This window comes from Physella acuta, unplaced genomic scaffold, assembly GCF_028476545.2.
Source record: "Physella acuta isolate Inbredline_101_S28 unplaced genomic scaffold, ASM2847654v3 ptg000541l, whole genome shotgun sequence".
Taxonomy (NCBI): domain Eukaryota; kingdom Metazoa; phylum Mollusca; class Gastropoda; family Physidae; genus Physella; species Physella acuta.
This window is the reverse complement of record NW_026732060.1, coordinates 1-23,578: the sequence shown is the minus strand read 5'-3', so window position 1 is coordinate 23,578 and position 23,578 is coordinate 1. Positions and strand designations below refer to the sequence as shown.

Sequence of the window (23,578 nt, the reverse complement as noted above, 5' to 3'; positions counted from 1 at the left end):
TTTTAATATTTTTAATCTTAATCTTCTGCATTCTCAGAAATTTAGAAATTCTCATATTTTTTCTGATGTGTTACAAAACAAAGATTTAAAATAATGTCTCAAAATTTCAGTCAAAATCAAAATAACATTCTATTAGAGTATTAGACTCATTAGTGTAGGCCTAGAGAAATCTAGTTTATAAGTGTAAAAATGTGTTTCACTGGTTTGTGTTAACTTGACCACAAAAAATGAAATTATTTGATAACAGAATGCACAATTTTTGTGTCATTTTTGTTGCTGGTATTTTCCTACTCAGCTCTCCTTCGGCAACTTTAGCAGGTAGATCTAGATTTATTCTATAAATTTTAAAATAGACATGGGCCTAATTACTAAATTAGTAAAATTAGCCCAATTAAATTATTATTATTAGTCCTATTATTATTATTAGGCTATAGGTATAGGCCCCATACACATAATACTACATCATATAGTAAGACCATTACGAGCTGACCCGTGACGTAGCATAATACGCCACTATTTAGTTTAATTCCTATTTTTAGTAGGACCTAATTCATAATTTTTGAATTCGACACTACTACTACTACTACTGTTGCTACTGAATATTTTGCTTTAAAACACTATCAGTAGCTCATGAAGGACAATTATCCTCACCCTCACTTTCCACTCCTCCCCCCCCCTCCCCCCATGACAACAGTTTACAGACAACAATGAAAAGAGCAAGCAGAACATTTTATTACCTCCCCTTAATTTCAAATGGTTATTCATTTAATTAAATTTAGAAAATTAACATAACCAAATATATTAAATTAATATATATAGTTTGATAATATTCTCCATCACGTTTGCTGTTCATTTATTTATTTTACCACATCAAAACAATACTTGTCATTTGTATATAAATTAGTAAAACGTATCCATTAATAAAGTAGAGCCATAGAATGATGGGAAAAAACATGACAAAGACTGTCAGTGTTCTCTATAGGCATGAGAATATTGATGATCATAAATAAACAAATTAGCATACAGATAATTACAATTCTTTTAAATTGGACTTTTCAGAAGGTGAGCTGGTGCTAGATAGTTCTATTTCCGTCATCACAATACTAGCCAACAAAACAACCACTGTATGGCTCAGAAGTCCATTTTATGGATTCAGCTATATTACTTTTCAGGTAATTTGTATATTCTGTCTATTTTCCTATTGCCACTTATCAACGCCAGGTCTAAAAAAGTAGTAACTAATAACATTTTAATTTTTTTTTTTCTTACAGTTTCACACACAAATCAGCAATTTGTCATTGTCCTCTGAACCATCTTTTGGCTCTGACACGACCAAGACTGGCACAAGTGTTGGCATACTGACAATACTACAGCCCAAGCAAGATAATGTAACACTGTATATGCGGGTCAGTGGACCAGATAATGTCACAGCAGTGGCGTTGATGGATTTCCATGACTCGAATGGTAAAAAACTTAATTTCTATGGCATCGCTTGTCTTTAAAGAAAAGAGTTTTATTGTTGTGGATTATTCTGTACACACTGTAATATAAGTAATGTTCCCTTTTGAACCTGACTGTCAGTGGGGCAAGTAAAATATAGTTCACCTGTTTCTGTGACCTTGGGATATAAAGGGATGATGTCGTCAGCACTATGCCCAGCCGCCTTTATTTTCCCTAACATGATGGACTCAGACCCTTTCTTCATTATATGGACTTAAACCTGGATTCAAACTCAAGTGTATTACTGTGTAATATAGTGAAAAATATTGACTCTTTGGTTGTTTATTTTTAATTTGGAATATCTGTTTACAATCAACAAGAGCTATCATTATTAAGAGTAAAATTTTAAAAACTCTATAAATAATTTGTACATTGCTATTTCTTGTGTTTTAGACTTAAATTCTTTATACTGTTTAGTTTCGTTTATTTTTTATTTATTTTTTTTGTGTTAGATAGAATAGATTGTTGACTATACTAGCACATTTTTTACCTAATAATGCAATTTTTTTAGCCAGTTATCCAATTTCATACACTTATCTTAATTTCTTACAGACCCATTGCCAGGCGGTTGCAACCAAGTTTTTAATCTTCCAATTGATCCATCCATTGTTCTTTTAACAAAGCCTTATAGAACCGATGTTTGGTTCCAGTGGGCCAACGTGGCAGTTGGCCAGGGCCTTCCGCTACCAGATTGTGAAAATAAAATAGTAAGTCTAATTTTTTTTTATTATTATGAAAAGTAGTAGATGAATTAAAACAATTTGATTGTATGCCAAGTAGATATTCAAAGAACAGAAAATTTTATGGAGATTTTAATAATTTATATTCTGTTTATTTGTTTAAAATTAAGGTAGGCCCCCAACTGTGTAATAAGTTTATTTAAAAATAGGCCTACTCATTTAACTACTTTATATTAACATGTTAGGGAAACTAAATTAACTGGCCATAATGCTGACCACACTATTCCCTGATGTCATTGCTACAGATGAACTCTACTTCATCTGCCTCATGTGTCTTGAGCATGAACAGGAAAAGATTATTACATCGTAAAATCACTGTTTGAGAATTGACAGTCTGTTATACAAACAAACAAAAAATCTACTTCACCAGTTTCGTGTCCATATGCCCAAGCTGATGCCAGTTCCTCATTACAGCTGAGTTTGCTGAAATCAGTCTCAGGTTCCTATCTGATCTAAATGGTCTCTTGAACAGCGGGTGTATTAAAAACCACATAAAAACTGTCATTAAGTGCTCATGATGTTTAGGGTGACTGATGCTCTTATTATTACAGGTGCAAAGCAATCTCACCTATGAAGTTTACGTCTACTACCTCGCACAAGGAGACCAGTCTGAGCATGAATTTATTAACAGCGTGAAGAAAATGATTGACCCAGTCAACATTAAAAAGTATGGCAGTAAGGTTTGTACAACAATTTATTTTGAATTTTAACATAATCCACATGTCCATGTTAAATACCTATCAGCAGTTACTCAGTAATTCTTAATTCTCTTATTCATTCTATTAAAAAAAAAACATATCTATCCTTGTTTTATTCTATTACCCATCAATCAAAATTAACTGCAAATAATGTAACCTCTACTGACATTAGAAAAAAATCCTTCATGCCTAAAAATAAAAAACCTTACTGTTAAGGTAAATATACAGAAAATGAACTTATAGGATTTAATTTTTTTATTATTATTATTTTAATAGATATAATAACTGCATGCTTATCAAGACAATATATTTTATCAAATTTCATAATTTTTATTCATACATATCTAAAAACAGTTAGCATACTTATAAAAACAAAATTCATTTATCTCCAAACAAAAATGCTTGTAAAAAAAGATAAAAATCAAAAGTTTTAAATTAAAATCTTAAAATCACTTCTGAAATTTTGCATTTTAAACTTATAGAAAGAAAATATTTTTTGTAGATGGTCGTCAGTTTTATTCTTATTGACATCTAAACTAGTAGTCTAAAGCATACATTTTAACTTTATATTTTTTAAATGTTTTTCAAAGTGTAGCCTACAATTTGATTGGTTATTAAAAAATTTTGTATTTTCTTAGGTTGTTTCTACCAGAGATGGCCCATCAGCCAAGTCCATATTGTCTGTCATGTCTCAGGCCAACCAGGGGGCGCTGTATGCTGTTGTGGTGACCAGGCAAGACACAGGAAGGAGTGCAGCGTACACAACTGCTGTTTCATATGGTTGCAGTTTTGAAAAAGAAGAATGCACTACACAAAGTTAGTATTTTATTTTATATTTTGCGATGCTGTTTTAAAAAACAAAATGAAATATACCTTGAATATGGAGAGGTAAAGAATAGTTCACCTGATTCTCCGACCTATGAAACAATCGTTTTACAAGCATTTTATCTGATACTATTATTCCATTTAAGCTACTTTATAACAATATCCTTCAAATTTATACTGAAAACAATATCTGAGTTGGACTAAATAAACAAGCTGTATTTTTTCAAATTTTAGAATATTGTCACTGTCCATTACTTGTCAATAGCATCAGCTTTAACCACTTAAAAACATGGATTATTCTTTATATTTTCCATAGTTTCATTATTTTTATCTACAAATTGCTACATTTTAATAAACCATTCTTTTCTATTGGTTACTGAAACCAGGCAGTTTTTGCAGGTTTTCTTTTCTCCACATTTTTAGACTGAAATATGTTTATAACTTTATTATTATTATTATTATTATTATTATTATTATTATTATTATTATTATTATTCAAATCACAATAAGTTTACACATCTTTTGCATTGCACAATAATAAATTATTCTTGAATTTTAAAAATATTAAACAATTTTACCCCTACTCCTAATTTTTCATGAACTTTGAAAGGTCATATTAGAATTAAAACAAATTATTCTTTTTAAAGTTTTGTCCACAAAAGATTAAAGCAAAGACAAATCATATTTATGCTAAATATCACTGTGATTTAAATTACAAAAGCTTACAAGTTTTGAAACTTTTTTTAAATATTCAAAATTACATTTGTTATTGGAGAATTGGTGAATCTATAACAACCAAATAATATCCGAATTTGTTCAGTGTTACGTACTTACTTTAATGTCCCAAAGATGGTTAAAGATCTCATAAACTATTAGTTGTTACATTTTTAAAAATAGAAAAAAAAAATGTGAAATGGAATCTAATTTATCATCAGTATCTATCTATATTTTTATTGTAAAACTGTTGCATTCCATCATGACAGCTCAAAATTTTATTTTTTTAAATATTCCCTATATTTATGTTGAGTATTGTAATAAAAATGTTGTGTTATTGATATTTTACTTAATCTTTTTGGGCAGCTTCAATTGAGGAAATCTTTTGGTCCATAGCTGTTGGTGTATTTGGTATCTTTCTGCTTCTTGTAGGACATCAGTTTTTTAAAACAAGTAAGTAATTATTGCCAATATTATTTTATATTTACATTTGTTCAATATAAAATGCTATCTGTTGACTTAGTTTTATATTGAACTCAGTTTAAAAATAAATTAGATTTTGTTCACTTATTATTTTGTTGTAGGATTTTGAAATTTCATCTAGATTGATTTATTATATTATAATATTTTCCTCATTGTTCGAGAAAAGCATTTATGGTTAATGTTTTTATTTCAGCTCAATTTGTCTTTGGATATATCTTCACTGCTCTATTGATATACATTCTGTTGTCAATACCACACTCATATGAAGATTCAAGTAAAGACTTTTTTTTTTTCATAGATAAATCATTTACTTGATGCAAAGATCAAGTTTTCTTATAAAAAATAATCCATTCAAGTGTTTAATCAGTTTTGAATTCTGTGGTTGTCTTTAAACTATAAGCTTATTTAAAATAATGTTTATGTTATTTTCATTAGCAGTTACTTCTAAGAATGTATCACTACCAGCATTATCATTTTTATTTTTTTTTAAATGTATTTTTTCTAGTCAAGATACCAGTTTCCTTGGGTTTAGGAGTGGTTGGTGGGTTGTTGTGGCTGGCATTCTGGTATTTTATCCAGTTCCCCATTATCTCAGTGTTCTTGGCTGGACTGTGCTCTGGATATTTGATTGCATCTGTTGTCTTTTTCACACCTCTAGGTATGTCATATCTTTTTATACCATGTTTCATTATTTTTTGTATTTTGTTTGTAGTTTTGACCAAATATTATCTTTGGTGGTGTCTTATAGACATGATAAAAAAAAAACAAAGCAACAAAATTAAGCTGCTTTCAGATTAAATTGTAACATATAGAAATTGTTATTTTAACCTGAACAAATTACAAAGAAGATATAGATGTCAATCAGAAAATTTTCTATCATGATTTTTATCTCAATCTAGTGTAGAAAAAAAAAGGATAATGTTTTCTAAAACTAAAAATGTTTTAAATTAATAATGTTTTAAAAATTAGATAAAACATTTGAGGATGAAAAATAATGTTTCATTTTGTTGGTTATTCAGAAATTTAAACATCATTTTTCTTTCATGTTGTTTAGCCTGTGGAATATATTTAAACATTATCTGATACAAGCAACTATTTTTGGCTATTCATGTGAATTGTTGATTCTATAATATTGATTGAATTCTCGATACTATAATATTGATTGAATTTCTTGATACTATAATATTGATTGAATTCTCGATACTATAATATTGATTGTATTCTTGATACTATAATATTGATTGAACTCTTGTATACTGTAATATTGATAAAATTTAATTCTCTTACAGCTAACATTGACTGGTGGCTTACAGAATTAAACTATGGCATGGGTTTTACTTGTGTCATTCTGATTTTTACAGTTGGTCTTATGGCTTTTACTAAAGTGGTAAGCAGGGTTTCATAAAACACATAGTTATTTTTTGGGGGGGTTTCTTATTTATCTAAAACATGTTTTTTAAAAAAAAATATGGCCTTAAAAAGTTACCAGATTAATTCTGTTTTAGGATATTCAACCAAAGATTCAACAAATTATGAAAATTGCAATAAACATTGTAATTGTTTGAAGTTTCTTTGAGTACTTTTCTTTAACCATCCTTTGTGCCAGGATTTTAAAAACTGAATAGAATTTTATTTATAGATATACAAGTTGGTTTTTTTTAAATATAATTGTTTGCATCTTTTTCTATACAGTTGAGCATACTATCCTGTGCACTAGTTGGTGCATTTATGCTGCTCTTGTCAATAGCCATCCCATTTCAATCCAGTTTGAAACTGATATTCCTAAATTCTATTTATCATCAAACACAATCCAATTATTTAGATGTAAAAGTTGTTTTTCCTTACTACACACTTGGTAATTATACTTTTTTTTAACTTGACTTGTTTTTAAAAATGTTTCCTTTAATACAAACCACGTAATTATAATATATATTTTTTTAAATTAAATGGTATACTTTTTTTTACTTTAATTCCATTATTTAACTGGAATTAGTTACAATTGTCCAAACTATGCAAATGTTAATAGTATTATTTTAATGCACTAAGACTAACAAAATTGTCTTTCATTAATGCCTTTTTTTTTACTGTTTTGGTTAACAATATCAGCAAAAATAAATAATGAAAATACTGTATGTAACTATAGAACTAACGAAAGAAACTTCAACAACCTTAACCAAATACAATTTTGTTATTCCACAGACATCGTTCTGACAGTTCTCTGGCCTGTTCTGGTTCTGGCCTCGTTCTGCTTACAGTGGAGGCAAGCAAAAGGCAAGCCAGCTTTTAATGTGTGGCGAAGAGGATCCCACACACTTGAGCAAGTCCCGAACCAGTACTCGTATGATGCTGAAGATGAAGAGAGAAACAACACCAGTACCGGTTCCAGCGTGGCAGATGAGAGGAGGAAGCTGTTAGGATCAGGCGGGCGAGCGTACGGAACTGCTGATGAAAACTCACAAGGTTCAAGCCAGGGTCAGCGTGAAAAAAACTTGCTGACCTAACATGTGAATGATGGAGATACATTATTTCATGCACAGATGGAAAAATGCTGACTTTGGTAAGATTAATTTGAGAATTGCAGTTATCCCTAAAGTTTGTATATTATTAATCTAAAAGTTTCTGTGGTAACTACATTATTTTGTATCATTGTACACTGTTGCCATTTTTTGTACCATAAATTTGATTGTTATTTGATTGTAATTTAGGAGGGTTTTCTGTTATATTAATATTTTATTTCTTGTGTAGATAACTTATTAGATAAAATTAAGCAAAATAGTAATTAATCTATACATAAAAAAACTAAAAAAAACATTAACAAATGATTGCAGTAGGGAATAAACAACCGCTGTTTTAAAGTGTTTTATATATCAAGTACCAGAAAGTATCTTCTTATATTTTTATATCTTTAATATATCATGCTGAATTATGATCAGTTGTTGAAAAAAAAAATTTCTTTCACCAGTCTGGGATTTATATTCTAAATTGTGCATAATGTACCAATTCACCAATTCAGTTGTGTGGTGTTAACATTAAAGTTCTATCTTTGTAACCAATTGTGGATGTAACACTCTGACAAATCTCTGCCTTATTTTTTACACAACTTAAAGTACAATGGTACTTGTTTGCTGAGGTCAAAAGCTGAATAATTACTTGTGTCAAGTTTTAATGAAACCAATATAACTCAGATAAAAAAATGTATCTATATCCAATCTTTAACCATGACATTAAACGCAATATCAACATGTATATAAATTATATGGATACATTTCTTTTGGTGCACCTAATTGTTCAAGTGTTGATATTGCATAATCTGTTGCATAATCCTGATCATCTAAAAAGTTTTTATTCTTTAAAATATAGCAAAGAATCAGTATATAGGATAAAACATAATTATGTCAATGTATGCTTTGTTAAATTTATTTTTTAACCAACCACTCTTCATCATTTCGGTGTATTTATTTTTGTTTAATGTACAGTTTTAAAATACTCATGTTCCTTTGATAGATAACATTATTACTTTATTATCTTTAAAATTAACTAGCACCTGACTAATTTACACTTTTAATGAAGTTATATGTAAGAAACTTTCTTGTTTTGGAGATCTATAAATCTCTCAGAATTTACCAAATGTTTGTTGCTGAAATACTTATGTTAATGTTAGCTGTGTAAACACTGGATGTATATCACCCACCTGTTGTTACCTAATCGAACAAATTGTTAGTAAAGATTTGTCTTTCATTCATAAATTAGGAAAAAAGAAGTGTCAAATAAATTCATATACCGAACTTTCATCAGATGTATCCTATTTTTTAAATTAATAATTTGACACATTTAATTTTAGCACGAGGATTTTCTACATCCACTTTTTACCTTTTTCTAATAAAATGTTAGATGAAAATATTGAAAATAAACAAATATGAATTGGGTAAAAAAATGTATTTAATAAATAAAAGTCAAGAGAACAGCTTATAATACAGTGGTAATTATAGATCAGTTTTTGTGATTCTTGTGATATTTTGAAATATTTACAAAATAATTCTCACAAAAAGTTGTTACATTATCTGGATCATACCATTAAACATTGCATTAAAAAAATGTGTTGGTTTTTTTTTTTTATCACAATACCTGACCTAGCAATATAGAATGCGTTATTAACATGGATTTTAGGTTTACATTAGTTTTTGTCTATTGATAAAACACTACATTTTATATTTGTGAAATGTAAAACTACTTAACAGAAAAATATATTTAATTGTCCAAAACCATGCATATTTTTTTAATTAAAAGTAAACACATTAAAGATAATGTGGTCAGTTCTAGTACCAAATGCCTTTACTTTCCCTAACCTGAGTTAGGAACCCATCAGAGCTGAGCAGACTCAGAGATGCCTTAACTAGTCTGGGAACCCAACTAGAGACTTGTGGGTTAGCAGTGGTGCACTTTACCACACCCCAGTAGTTATATAATTACAAATTCACTAATGCTTGAGAACTAAAATCAATGCACACAATTTTATAATTAAATTGCATGCTGGTTTAGAAAAATGGAATAACTCCATAGCATGATCAACAATGTTCCAATTTTTAGTTGATTCTAGATCATCTTTATATAAAGCCTACAATGTCTCAGTAACATTTTAATGTTGAACACACTGGGCACTCAAGTACATAGATCACATAAGTTTGGTAGAAGTATTACTGCATACTTCTCTAGCTACATTCTCATGACTATCTAGTGTGTGGCATCATATTCATATGTATAATTTATGTAAGCAGTAAAGTAAATATTTGTAGACCAGAAAAACCTTTATCCCTAGGCCTAACTAGTAACATGGCTGATAAATAAATATGTGACAAATATTTTAAAAACTCATAGTAAACCCTCTACATTTATACTTCCACAAGTACTTTTTATTAAAGGTTATCACGTTTTTTTAAATTTACAGGCTTTTAAAAATTGAAATGAAGATTTTACTACACTTCCAACAATATTAAGGACTAGCAGTGTTTGATAGCGTACTTTTATAGTAGTTGTATGTTGTTGGAGGACTCTACCAACCCCAATATAAATACCTGCAACCCTAATATAATCACCTACCACCCCAATATAATTACCTGCAACCCTGAGATGAGAAACACAATGCAACCAGAGACTACCAGTACAGTACACTTTTTAAATATAAAAGAAAAATTAATCCAACAGTAAGCGAAAACAACTGCATTTGAAAGCGTCAGTATCATTTCTTCAATTAGTTACGGAATCCAATATTAGGTAAAATATGAATGTTTAAGAGTTATTTTTTAGTGACTGTTTTAACCACAGTCTTGGGTTTTAAGTCTTTCTTGGCTTCAATGGATGGGCTTTTCTTCACCACATTGTCCTTCTTGATACCAGTAACAGATGTGGCTTTCTTGACCGTTGGTGACACAATTGTGGGGCTCGTCTTACCTTTCCTTATATCCCCCGCAGACTTGCTAGCTCCGACAGCTTTAGTTCCCGAGCCCGTTGGCGTTGTTTCTCTACTCCCACCCACAGGTTTCTTTTTATCAGGGGTCTCTTTTTTGTCTGGTTCCTCAGTTTTATCGGGTGCAAGGAGGACGGAAGAATCACCTTCAGTGTCAGTAGTTTCATCATCATCATCAACCTCCTCCTCTTTCTTGATCTCAAACTTGGGTTCTGTGTGGATAATTTTTTCTTTACTAGTGGTGCAGATTTCCAGGAGTTCTCGCAAGGCTTTGTTCTCAAGCTCAAGGCGAGAAAGTCGTTCTTTTTCTGCGCAGCCCACATTCTCATCTACCTAGAAAATTAAAAATAAGAAAACGTAATTATTTTTTAAAAAGTAAAAGAATCTACCATTTATAAATCATCAATAAAACTATTGGTCATTACTAAAATAGTGTTAAATCAATATTATGGATTATTTTAGTGCTAGGTTGGTGTAAAATAAACTATTTAAAATGAATAAATATAGCATTTATACAAATGTTAGCAAAATAGTAGATTAATACTGCTCTTTAGATATTTCATAACTCAACTCCTTTTTTTTACCTCGATAGCTTTCTGCATGACACCAGCCATTTCATCAATTTTATCCATCAGATGACTCACAGAATCCTAAGGATCATTAAAGCAACACATCATTATACCCGAGTTAAACAAGTGTTATTGGGGTCATTGAGAAATTATGTCCTGCAATTTTAAAATCCATAACCCCATGTCATGTCATAAAATACCCCCCCCCCCTCCTGAATTAACCATAATCCTAAGGGAAAATATCTTATTAATTTATTTTCATCATTTTTTTTTTTATTTTTAACACATGTGAAATATTTTTTACATACTTCAAGTTTCTTAAGCTGCCCTCCCCAATGTAGCACACACATCCCAATAATTCCCACAACACTGCTAGATATGTTGGTTCAATCTTGGAAAAACCTTATGTAATAATAGCATAACACAACTTCTAACATTACCTTATCTACAACATCTTTCTCTTGAATAGCCTTTTCTAATCTATTACTCTGAAGGAGTTTGACTGTATGCTCCCTGTACTTCTGCATGATAAGCTCCAGGGCTGACTGGTGCTCCTCTAGTGTTGCTTGAAGTTCTCTGTTTTCCTGTTGTAGCTCACGAATCTGCCGGTTTTCTTGGGCAATCCCTAACACTAAAGTTGATCTTGGCCTGTGTTTAGCTATTTCATTCAGCTCTGTAATGTCATCCTGGTACTAAACATGTATTAATATAACGTTACATATACTGAAATCATTGATTCAACATTGTTACAAGAGGCAGTGATACAAAGGGGGGTTTATTGACCAGAAGTTGGTGATTAATGTTAAAGCTATGATGTACTAATGCTATTGCTATGTACACCACCTGGATCTCTACCAGTCATCTGTTTTTTCTTCTTTTTTTTTAAATTGTGGTATTAGGTTGTTAGTAACAAACTAAACTGCTAACTAAAATTAGTTTCTAATTTTAACTATTAGTAATTACCTAAACCAGTATTATTTTACTACAGACAAACTAACACCTACATTTTAGAAGAAGTATCAGCAGTTTAAAAAAATAAGTGAAAAGAATTCACTGTAGATAGATAAAATAAAATCATCAATATCATTACAAATGTACCAACCTGTTTCATAGCCTCCACTTTGTTATACAGCGAATGTGTAGATGCAATTATGCTGTCGGTGAGGTTATCATGGTCCTTTAAGTGTATGATGAGTGTGTGAGCATCTGTCAGTAATTTCTCCACTGACAGAGCCATTTTTTACCTTGCAATTACTTATTTACAAGTCCTTTTAAAAAAATGGCAATTAGTTAGGATGGTTATCTATTTTCTAGTTCTAGAAAAACATGTAATAATATAAATTATAATGTTGGTATAATACTTTAGATATGGGTACTGTTCCTTTAATTTACAAGTGTTTGCATTTTTAAAATAATGTTAAAGGGCATTAGGCTTATATTTTTAATGAAGTGTCTATTCCCAGTCGACTGGGAATAAACGTATAGTATTAGGGCTATTCACAGTCAATTCTGTTTCTGTTAGATTTAATGTAGTGCTGGAAGGCGTGTGTTCAAACCCATTAGATGCCTTTTTCCCTTAGACACAAATTGTAGGCCCCCTATTATCAAAATATTATATTTTCCCTTTATTAAAACAGACATGCTATTTCGCCTGATATTTATAATTTATAAATGTCTGAATGACATATGATATAGGGGGGGAATCTGAATGTCATGTGGTCATCATGTCAAAATTTGAAAATAATCATACTGTCATGCAGGTCTAGATATCATTATTATAATATTATAGGCCTATTATTTTTAGTATTAAGCATTTATTAGGGTATCTATCTGCAATACACGCTCACAGTAACGGACGATACTCATACTAATGAGTAACAACAGTCAGTAACAGGAACAGTACAGGTACAGACACAGAATGTAGTGTACAATGATGTACAGTAACAATGTATGTACAGTTACTGAATGAACTTCAACTTCAACCAACCAATACAAAATGTTGAAAATACTTGAAAATTGAAAATAGGTCTAAATCAGTAGGCCTAAATCTAGAAATCTAGATTTAGATCTAGATCTATATTTTAGAACGTTTAGAACTAGATCTAGTCGATAAAGATTTAGATCGTAATAGTAATACACTTCACTGTGACTTTACACAAAACTGACACACACTGATCACACAGTACAGTCAGTGAGACTCATACTCTTCATATGATCATCATACTGATTCATACACTCATTTGATTGACATTCGAGATTTATGACACTGACTGTCGTCACTGTCAACTGTCATAGTTCACAGTACCTGATGAATAGACAATAGGTACAGATTATTAAATACCCTCGTAAAATATCAACTAGTAATCAGCATTTACGAATGTAGGCCTAGTAGTTAGTTAATCAGTGTTACGTTACTAGTTAGTTAATCTCTAGTAAAATGATTTTATTAGATTAGTTTTTTAAGACAACAGCAGCCATCTTGTGTGTTTTTTACAATGGGTTATCTCCCTTTGAGCGGAGCCCGTAATATCGAAGCGGAAGTGCACATATTTCAAACAGTACATGCCATTACATCGAAATTATTTTTAACCTAATATAGACCTATGTATTATTGGTGGCCGGAAAGAACCGCAACGGAAAAAAGCGCAACAGAAAAAAGCGCAAAACAAAAAGCGCAACGGAAAAAAGCGCACACGGAAAAAAGCGCAAACAGAAAAAAGCGCACACAGAAAAAAGCGCAAAGAGAAAAAAGCGCAAACAGAAAAAAGCGCAAAGAGAAAAAAGCGCACACAGAAAAAAGCGCAAACAGAAAAAAGCGCAAACGGAAAAAAGCGCAAACAGAAAAAAGCGCACACGGAAAAAAGCGCTAAGAGAAAAAAAGCGCAAACAGAAAAAAGCGCAAAGAGAAAAAAGCGCACACAGAAAAAAGCGCAAACAGAAAAAAGCGCAAACGGAAAAAAGCGCAAACAGAAAAAAGCGCAAACGGAAAAAAAGCGCAAAGAGAAAAAAGCGCACACGGAAAAAAGCGCAAACGGAAAAAAGCGCAAACGGAAAAAAGCGCAAACAGAAAAAAGCGCAAACGGAAAAAAGCGCAAACAGAAAAAGCGCACACAGAAAAAAAGCGCAAACAGAAAAAAGCGCAAACGGAAAAAAGCGCAAACAGAAAAAAGCGCACACAGAAAAAAGCGCAAACGGAAAAAAGCGCAAACAGAAACAGAAAAATGCGCAACCAGAAAAAAAAACAACGAAAAATGTGCAAAAGAGAAATTTTGCACAAAGACCATATGGACTAGATGACACATTTATACATGACTGTTAGGGCTGCTGTGAGAGTGTCGTGTTTGATCACGTGATCTACTACCATTTAAAGCGTACCACTACCATCTGCATTCCCATCACCACGATACAGGCGATAATCACTTTACACAATGCCTATTATTTTCTTGGTCAATAATTATTCAACTACTATTCTCGTATAAACATAAAACTATCGACATTATACGAAGTATCATTCACATTCTCCCTAGTCCGAATATATATATATATATATATATATATATATATATATATATATATATATATATATATATATATATATATATATATATATACATACATACCGAGGGGTCTATGGGGGGGTTGTGACCCCCCTAACCCCCCCCTGCCTACGCCACTGCATATAAGTATTCGCATAGATTTAGAGTAGCGTCCCTTTTGTTTACATGTTTTCATTACCCTTCAAACAAGTCTTTTTTAGTTATATTGAGATTAAAGAATGTAAATAAATAGTATACACAATTCTGTAAAATAGGAACGATTGGGAGGGAAGTGACATTTAGCGCAAGAAATTTAGAGGTTAGGTAGGGTATAATAAATGTTAGGGTTAGGAAAGTTAAGGGGTCCATTCTCTAATAGGCAGTCTATGTCTCTTTCGTACTTTCGTGTTGGTTTATTGTCGAACCTTTCCTCACCTCACATCACAACAGTTGGGTGACGCTTACCGTGTAATGTTAAAATAAATAGCTTGTAATTGAGTTAGTTCGAAGTGAGTTTTCATACAAGCCCAACGCACTAATTAAGGTTGTCGCAAAATGTAACATATATGTAACATATGTCAATGATGTCAATGAATTTTCATTAAAAAAAAAGATGTCTAGTACAGCTTACGAAACTTACCAACTTCGCCGATACTTTTTTGGTGAGTAGTTTGGTAAGTATGTAGGCGGGTAGGTGGGTAGGTGGGTAAGTGGGTAGTTAGGTAGTTAGGTAGGTAGGTAGGTAGGTGGGTAGGTGGGTTATGATGTGAAAAAATTTTAAATACAAAATTGTTATTTTGGTGCGAATGAATGTTGTTACGAGAGATATGACGAATGCATGTTTGATGACGCGGATGAAAGAGAGTGAAGTTTTGCCATAGGAACGGGTTGTTATGGTATGCAAGCTAGGTAGTTCGGACTAGGGAGAATGTGAATGATACTTCGTATAATGTCGATAGTTTTATGTTTATACGAGAATAGTAGTTGAATAATTATTGACCAAGAAAATAATAGGCATTGTGTAAAGTGATTATCGCCTGTATCGTGGTGATGGGAATGCAGATGGTAGTGGTACGCTTTAAATGGTAGTAGATCACGTGATCAAACACGACACTCTCACAGCAGCCCTAACAGTCATGTATAAATGTGTCATCTAGTCCATATGGTCTTTGTGCAAAATTTCTCTTTTGCACATTTTTCGTTGTTTTTTTTCTGGTTGCGCATTTTTCTGTTTCTGTTTGCGCTTTTTTCCGTTTGCGCTTTTTTCTGTGTGCGCTTTTTTCTGTTTGCGCTTTTTTCCGTTTGCGCTTTTTTCTGTTTGCGCTTTTTTCTGTGTGCGCTTTTTTCTGTTTGCGCTTTTTTCTGTTTGCGCTTTTTTCCGTTTGCGCTTTTTTCCGTTTGCGCTTTTGTCCGTTTGCGCTTTTTTCTGTTTGCGCTTTTTTCCGTTTGCGCTTTTTTCTGTTTGCGCTTTTTTCTGTGTGCGCTTTTTTCTCTTTGCGCTTTTTTCTGTTTGCGCTTTTTTCTCTTTGCGCTTTTTTCTGTGTGCGCTTTTTTCTCTTTGCGCTTTTTTCCGTGTGCGCTTTTTTCCGTTGCGCTTTTTGTTTTGCGCTTTTTTCCGTTGCGCTTTTTTCCGTTGCGGTTCTTTCTGGGAACCGTATTATTATAAAGCCTTTATACTTTAAATTAACTTTAATTTTGTGCAAAAGTTGGCATTAAAGAGGTGGGGATGGGCATTTATTATTTGTTTATTATTGTGTGAAGACCTATAGAGATCTATAACGTGTGGTGACGGTCTAACATAATGCAGATGTTAAATATAACCCAGCCTATAATTTTTACAACTGGCTTAGAAATTTTATTATCTTTAGGCCTATTTAACACAAAATAAAATATTACATTTTAAAATGAAAATGTAACAAGTGTGCCTACCAATGGCAAAGAAAAGGACAGCAAAACAGACACAGACGCAGTGGCGTAGTAAGGTCGGGTGTCATCTGACGCGGCACCCTATGGTGTCTCCCCGCCCCCGAAATAAATAAATTGTATCACTAAGCTGACTTCTAGCTAAGCCACAAAGGTTAGCGATAGGAAGCTTTGATCTATGGTTATAGTGTAACTACACGCCAGAGTTTCTTCCAGGCATCTCTTCGGGGGGAGTCCCCCCTCCCCCGAAGAAAGTCTACCCCCCCCCCCCCCGAACGAGATGGATTTTATATAATAAACATACGCTTTTACTAGTGCCCCCCCCCCCCCCCGAAAAATGTTGACCGCCCCCCCCCCCCCCCCCCCCCCCGGAGAAAAAAGTCTGAAACACTGCTATACTCCTAATCTTGGCAAGACTGGAGGCCAATTGTAGATTTTAATTCAGTGCCGACATTTTTTATTGTGCTAAATCATAAACGCAGCAGCTTCTCTTGTTTTAGTAGAGAAACATATCTGAGAACTGAGATCACTGTTTTTCAACAGGCAAATGCTGTTGGCCTATGCCGGGTGTGGGGTGAGTTTGAAGTGTGCGCCGGAAGTTTCAAGACACCCCCCCCCCCGCACACACACACACACACACAAACCGGATAAAATGTTTAAAAGAAACCTCTCTTTCTGCTATTTGAGCCGTTTACTAGACTTAATCTCATTTGCGTCATTTTAAAAATATATACGCCTATAATTATTCATTAGACATATTTATGTGTTTGTTTATTTATTATTCATGAACTTGGAATAATTTAAAATGAATGGAAGAACATTAGTATAAACAAGAACTTTTTATTTAAACATTCTGTACATTTATATTACAAAATGTCTAATCCTGAGCAGTTAGCACTTCCAAGTACTTTAGTTCCATCTTGAATAGCACCAGTCAAGCGATCCACACAAAAGCAATGATCTGTTTTGAAAATAATACATTGATTTAGTATTCGACTGATTTTTTTTAAAAATGTAGTAAAATAAAGCAGGGGAGTTTTCCCATAAACGTTCCTGTATATTCATAGACATATTAAAGTTAGTGACAAAACCATCGTTTTTCATGCCTTATGAGAATAATCAAATTCTGGAGGAAATGATAAATCGGAATTAGAGCATAATTCTCCTTAATAAAGCATTAATTTTTAACTCTCTTACACTAAATAAAATAGAATCGAGAAGAAAAAAAGGAATTACGCACCAAAATCGATGTAAAATTATCAAATTCTATTATTTATTTTTTTAAGAAATCGAAACACCGGAAAATACTATTTACGGTCACCAGAAACTTTGAACGGATCAAAAGAAACCTATGAGCGGTACTTATGTGATTGTTATTTTAGAAACTGGAATTAAATATTGATACCGTATATCGGAGGTCACTCAAAATTTGAGAGTAATCCAAGTATACGATCTTATATATGAAATACTCCACATAAAATAGGGAGGTAGGGCCTATATAACTGCGAAAAATATTTTTTTTTCATTTTTTGCACGATTATAATACTTTCTCTGAACTTTGTACGGGAAAGTAAAACAAAAAATATTTTTATAACAGATCTCCTACATTAATGCTGTGAAATTATTAGATCTGAACGGGCAAAAGAGCCACAAAAAGTCGGAAATTACGGAATAACAAGCAACCAAACAATGATCAGAATAAATTAATATTTTATAGCAGAGGCGTAGCGGGGGGGGGGGAGGTGCGGACCGCACCGGGTGACACCATTTAGGGGGGGGGGGGGTGACATCAAAGCAAAAAATAACAAAAAAAATATAGAGAAAAAACTTGAGGGGTTGCAAATCGAAAGTTTGAAGGGGGAGTTGCAAATCAAAAGTTTGAGGAGGGGGGTGCAATCAAAAGTTTGAGGAGGGGGGGGTGCAAATCGAAAGTTTGAGAGGGGGTGCAATTCGAAAATTTGAAAGTTTGTCCCCGGGAAGGGTCGCTACGCCTCTGGGGGGTGACGCCATTAAAAGCCGCACCGGGTGACACCCGACCTCGCTACGCCACTGTTTTATAGTGTGGTTATGTTAATAAAGTAACAACTAACAACATCTTACTTGTATTGTCACACTGCTCTGGTAAGAAGTTCCCTTCCTGGTCACAGTTTGCGAACCACTGTCCTTCATAGATGGCCATGGAAATGGAGCACATCAGAGATTTTCTTTGGCACTCCGTCACACAGTGGGTTACTGTGGCTAACACACAAATCAGGAGTTAAAAGTTTTAGTTTAACTAAAAGTATTGGGGGTTAAAGGTATCCTGAGTTAAGTTGCAAAAAAATAAAAATGTAATCTATAATATAAAGTAAAGTCCCCCTTTCAGACATAAAGATCCACGAGGCAGATGAAGTAGAGTTCATATGTCTCTTGACCTCGTCATATCATTGAATTGTGTGGTCAGCAATTTGCCCATCCGCCTTTGTTTTCCTTACGTAAATCAGGTACCAATTACAGCTGGGTAGGCTCAGGGACTCGAGCCTGGGATCAAAACTCGACTTTCGGGTTTGCAGTCTAGCGCTCTACATGTAAGCCCCTTCCATCCATATAATTTAATATAGGCCTACACAAATGTAAGGCCCAGTGTTTCTTCCAGACTTTTTTCTCCGGGGGGGGGGGCACTTGAAATCTTCGGGGGGGCGGTAAACTTTCTTCGGGGGGGCGGACACTGTTAAAAGTATATATTTTCTATATAAATTATATAAATTTCATTTCGTTCGGGGGGGGCGGTAAAAAAATTTCGGGGGGGGGGGGGGCTTTGCCCCCCCGAAGAGATGCCTGGAAGAAACTCTGGTAAGGCCTAACATTGAAAAAAAAGTGCTAGGCACTACTTACACGCTCTCTTTGCCTTTCTAACACAGGTGAAACTTTGTGCCACACCGTCTGTTGCACTGGGGACACAGTCGAGCCCCTGGTCGCAAACATCTGTGCTGGGTACACCCAGGAGCGGCAGGGCTAAAGAACATGACTCACCCTCAACCTAAATACAAGAAGTGAAAATGTCGTTTTAAAATCGGTGTAGCCTTGTACGATGGGACGGCGTCACTTAGCGGTAAAACAATAGACTGCTAACTCGAAAGTTCGAAGTCCCTGAGTCCACCCAGCTCTGATGGGTACCGAACTCATGTTGGGGAAAGTAAAGGCGGCTGCGCATAGTGTTGACCACACTATCCGAGGTCGCAGAAACAGGTAAACTCTACTTCACTTGCACCATGGACCGCCAGAAACACCGTGCGTACGTGAGATGGCAACTAATATATCAAGGCATCAACACTAATGTTAATGTTTATTCCGCCTCCTACATAATCTGAACCGTATCAATAAAATGACCATGTCTATATGATTTTAAATACGTGACGAATTCTGAAACTATTCTCACCCAGTGGCGTCGCTAGGTCGGGTATCACCCGGTGCGATCGTCAATTTGTACTTACATACTTTTTAAACCTAATTAACCATTCATTGAAATGACGAAAAGTACATTTATTTTATATATTTTGCATTTTTTTGCCTTGGTGTCACCCCCCCCCTAAATGGTGTCACCTGGTGCTGTTTGCACCCCCCGCCTCGCGACGCCTCTGTTCTCACAAATGAGCTGAACAATAATAGAACTGTAAGACGTGAGTAAAGTCTTGAGTTCAGAAGGTCAGACGTTTAAAAAGATTACCTTGGCGCACATCTTGTAGCACCCACAGAACCCCGAATGTTCAATGACGCTACCCTTGCAGTCCAGCACAGGCTGGACGATGTTGTCGCAGAAGCTTGGCAGACACACGATAGCAGACGATAAACCAACCGTCAGCGAAATCAAGACTAGTCCGAACATGTTTTCTTAAAAAAAAAAATTAAATTAAGATATTTTCAAGCGAGTTAATAATTCGATGTAGGATAAATAAATTTAAGTAGAAACGGAGCAGTGCTTCTTTCAGACTTTTTTTTCTCGGGGAGGGGGGACCCGAAGCACGTCTAGCGCCCTCTCCCACAATTTTACCAGTGTCCCCCCCCCCCCCCCTCCCCCTAAAGTTTCAGGCCTAAAAGGAAAACCCAAAAGAAGAAAGACTAACGAAGGCAATAGACTTACATTTATTTAGGGCTTTATACAAATAGGCATATAACTATATATATATATATATATATATATATATATATATATATATATATATATATATATATATATATATATATATATATATATTATATATATATATATATATATATATATATATATATATATATATATATATATATATATATATATATATATATATATATATATATATATATATATATATATATATTTACCCACATAGATATATAAATGGGTTTAAATTTAACTTACCTTAGTTGTCAGTAGCTAGTTCGTCCTAGTTGATCACTCAGTTCTTACACACTGTCTATAATCAGGTTTATGTGTTAAGTTATAAAAAGGATAGGCCCAACATCCTTATCTTGAAATGTGAAAAATAAAACATGTTGTGACAATTATTTTCTCTGTCACGGCGTAGAATAAAATCATATAGTTTATAGTCTTTTGTAAATTGTGGGAGTGAATGTAAAGCAATATAGTGAGCTACCATACTCAAAGATCGCGCAAAGTGAGGGTGTGTGTGGGGGGGGGGGGGGGGAGGTTGGCCCATTTAGGGATCCAAAATCCTACCAAAAACAACAAAATATTTTTTTTTGCATCTTGATAGACTAGTGGTTATTTAATGCCCCTCCGCCTTCTTCTAGCCTGGCCTAATTAGCAAGTCAGATGCGACCCGACATGAACGTATTGTGCTCCCCCTCTCCCCCACCCCACCCCACCCCACACACATATTTCTCCATTCACCCAAGATCACAAAGACTCACAACCCGCGATGAAACGGAGGAGACAGTTGAGAACTAGGTAGGCTTGACGTGTTTTAGTGTGGTAAGGCTGGCCACGAAGGCGGGCCGCTGTTGTTGGCCAAGCTGTAGTCGTGGACAAGTGGCCTGATGTTATGCTGTCTTGTGCCTGTCCTGTGAAACGCTGTCCGGTATCTGTCATCGGCGAACTGTCCAGTGACTGTCTGAGAGATGCTGCTGCCGTAGCTGTCGGCAAGATGCTGTCCAGTCAACCTGAGGCGGTCGGCGATAAGCTGTTGTTGCCCGTTCCTGTCCAGAGGCGTTGCGATCTATTCCGTCGCCGGGGGGGGGGGGAAGAGGGCGGATTATCAATTTTTCGCCCCCTCCATCCCATTTATATATATAGTTATTTCTGTCTATGAAAAGCTTTTAACCTAATTTTTCTATCCCTTTCGGCACCCCCTTGGGGTCGGCGCCCGGGGCAGCAGCCCCCAGTGTTTCTTCCAGACTTTTTCTCCGGGGGGGGGGGGGGGGGGGCACTTGAAATTTTCGGGGGGGGGGGGGGCGGTAGACTTTCTTCGGGGGTGACGGACACTGTTAAAAATACATATTTTCTATACAAATTTCATTTCGCTCGGGGGGGGGGGGGGGGTAGACCCCTCCGAAGATATGCCTGGAATAAACTCTGGCAGCCCCAACCTCTGTTCTGTCATGTCGCTGTATGTCTGGCTGAGTAGTTTGTGAGTACCGGTACTGAAAGTGTGTAGAGTGATGATAGAAAATGATTATACGTTTCATATCTTGTAACCCTGTAAACCATTGTATCGCCTGGTATGTGAAAATGCATTTATTGAACTGTGAGTAAACAAGTTTGATTTTTAGGTTAACATAAGTTTTTTCATTCAGGCATTTAAATTATAAAAAAGCAATGTTAGAAAACGAATTTTAGACGTTATTTCGCGTTTTAGAAAACTGTTTTAATTGTAATATGAATTGATTAAAATTCTCCATTTTGACAGGGTTCAGACAAGATTTTGGAAAATGTTCGATGTTTTAATAAAAATTCAACAGCAATTTTGAGGCAGGGGGTGTAGGCTGAGGTGTGACTTCATTTAAGGGGGGGGGGCTCTGGCTTTTTTGTGACGATGTGTGACTGAAGGGAGGGGGGGGGGTAAAAATATTCAATCTTCATAAAAAGCGTGACGTCATTTATGGATAACCCCAGAGCTTATATATCGCGAGTTAATGTGAAGGAAGCCCATTTGTCGGGGTCATATTGACGGGACCGTTTTGACCGGGCCGTTTTTTCCCGGGCCATTTTGACAGAACACAGTGCATAAAAACAAACTGTGTCAATCACCTCGCGATGATCGCCACTTACACATATTTTGGTGTGATTTGTAGTTTCACGATGGATATACTTTGTAATAAAATACATTAAAATGCATTAAATTACTATATTAGGAAATGGTATAATAATTAAATTTTGTGAGACAGATATATATATATATATATATATATATATATATATATATATATATATATATATATATATATATATATATTGTGGGGGGGGGGGCTTTTTCTAGTTCAGACACTGCTTAAATTGTATTAATTGCCTACATTTATTATCGATTTCGAAGAAAATGCAGTCTTTTCTTACAAGCCAGACATTAATTAATGTTTACTTTACCACACGTTATTAATATCTACAGTTTTAAGCCTAGATCTATCTACATTTATTTAGCAACGGGTCTCAGTTAATCAACAAGGAATTAAATAAAAGGGAAATAATATTTTTTTTTAATTTTAAAATGAAAAACCTTTATTTAAAGCGTCCGTAAAAAATTATTATCGTTTTTCTTCTTGTTTTTTTAATGTCTATCCTCATGAGCAATTAAATTTTCACCTTATTTTGGACTTTAAAAATATCTTAATCTATATATAGCTAATATAGCTTGTTGTATTTTTAAAGAATCTCACCATAAAAAAATAATAGACTTACATACATTTATTTTCAGACTGTTTACATCCTAACTGGTTAGAAAAAGCTGAACATTTTTTTTATTAAACTTATAATCTTGATTACATTTTTATTAAACTTATAAAGGTAATTTTTATCGTTATTAATCATAAACAGTAGATGCAAAAAGTTTGGATTGTCAGAGTGAAATGAAATGTTTTTACTTCATGTTTGACAACAACCCTCTTAGTTAAGCAAGCACCACCCCCCCCCCACCTTTCCAGGTATTTATACCCC

The 23,578-nt window shown here is 34.0% G+C and overlaps 3 protein-coding genes across 5 annotated transcripts; 1 reads left to right on the top strand and 2 right to left on the bottom strand.

Moving 5' to 3' along the window:
• Positions 1-208: 208 nt before the first annotated feature.
• Positions 209-8,890, top strand: LOC131945945 (transmembrane 7 superfamily member 3). Its single transcript, XM_059306575.1, has 12 exons — positions 209-318; positions 1,060-1,172; positions 1,272-1,464; positions 2,053-2,207; positions 2,792-2,920; positions 3,577-3,754; positions 4,844-4,930; positions 5,154-5,234; positions 5,466-5,618; positions 6,250-6,347; positions 6,653-6,815; positions 7,160-8,890. The coding sequence occupies exons 1-12, from the start codon at positions 228-230 to the stop codon at positions 7,459-7,461; spliced, it is 1,743 nt and encodes a 580-aa protein (XP_059162558.1). The 5' UTR covers positions 209-227; the 3' UTR covers positions 7,462-8,890.
• A 183-nt stretch (positions 8,891-9,073) lies between these two features.
• On the bottom strand, positions 9,074-13,484 carry LOC131945946 (FGFR1 oncogene partner 2 homolog). 3 transcript variants are annotated; one of them, XM_059306576.1, is made up of 5 exons: positions 13,299-13,484; positions 12,096-12,261; positions 11,434-11,685; positions 11,009-11,074; positions 9,074-10,757 (listed from the first exon to the last, which is right to left on the bottom strand). In XM_059306576.1, the coding sequence occupies exons 2-5, from the start codon at positions 12,228-12,230 to the stop codon at positions 10,254-10,256; spliced, it is 957 nt and encodes a 318-aa protein (XP_059162559.1). In that variant the 5' UTR covers positions 12,231-12,261; positions 13,299-13,484; the 3' UTR covers positions 9,074-10,253. The 3 variants fall into 3 exon arrangements, with proteins under 3 accessions (XP_059162559.1, XP_059162560.1, XP_059162561.1); XM_059306577.1 differs by having other exon boundaries at positions 13,335-13,484; XM_059306578.1 differs by having other exon boundaries at positions 13,409-13,484.
• A 3,796-nt stretch (positions 13,485-17,280) lies between these two features.
• LOC131945952 (uncharacterized) lies at positions 17,281-20,938 on the bottom strand. Its single transcript, XM_059306585.1, has 5 exons — positions 20,831-20,938; positions 20,159-20,322; positions 19,327-19,471; positions 18,553-18,690; positions 17,281-17,413 (listed from the first exon to the last, which is right to left on the bottom strand). The coding sequence occupies exons 2-5, from the start codon at positions 20,315-20,317 to the stop codon at positions 17,319-17,321; spliced, it is 537 nt and encodes a 178-aa protein (XP_059162568.1). The 5' UTR covers positions 20,318-20,322; positions 20,831-20,938; the 3' UTR covers positions 17,281-17,318.
• Positions 20,939-23,578: the final 2,640 nt, after the last annotated feature.

Excerpts from the sequence above, each read along its gene's own strand:
- LOC131945945 (XM_059306575.1), top strand. The coding sequence starts at position 228 with ATGAAATTATTTGATAACAGAATGCACAATTTTTGTGTCATTTTTGTT. Across the intron at positions 3,755-4,843 it reads AGAAGAATGCACTACACAAA|CTTCAATTGAGGAAATCTTT; the intron begins GTTAGTATTTTA and ends CTTTTTGGGCAG. Across the intron at positions 4,931-5,153 it reads ACATCAGTTTTTTAAAACAA|CTCAATTTGTCTTTGGATAT; the intron begins GTAAGTAATTAT and ends TTTTTATTTCAG.
- LOC131945946 (XM_059306576.1), bottom strand. The coding sequence starts at position 12,230 with ATGGCTCTGTCAGTGGAGAAATTACTGACAGATGCTCACACACTCATC. Across the intron at positions 11,075-11,433 it reads AGAAAGATGTTGTAGATAAG|GATTCTGTGAGTCATCTGAT; the intron begins GTAATGTTAGAA and ends AATGATCCTTAG. Across the intron at positions 10,758-11,008 it reads TCATGCAGAAAGCTATCGAG|GTAGATGAGAATGTGGGCTG; the intron begins GTAAAAAAAAGG and ends TTAATTTTCTAG.
- LOC131945952 (XM_059306585.1), bottom strand. The coding sequence starts at position 20,317 with ATGTTCGGACTAGTCTTGATTTCGCTGACGGTTGGTTTATCGTCTGCT. Across the intron at positions 19,472-20,158 it reads GCTACAAGATGTGCGCCAAG|GTTGAGGGTGAGTCATGTTC; the intron begins GTAATCTTTTTA and ends TCTTGTATTTAG. Across the intron at positions 17,414-18,552 it reads AGAGCAGTGTGACAATACAA|ATCATTGCTTTTGTGTGGAT; the intron begins GTAAGATGTTGT and ends TTTTCAAAACAG.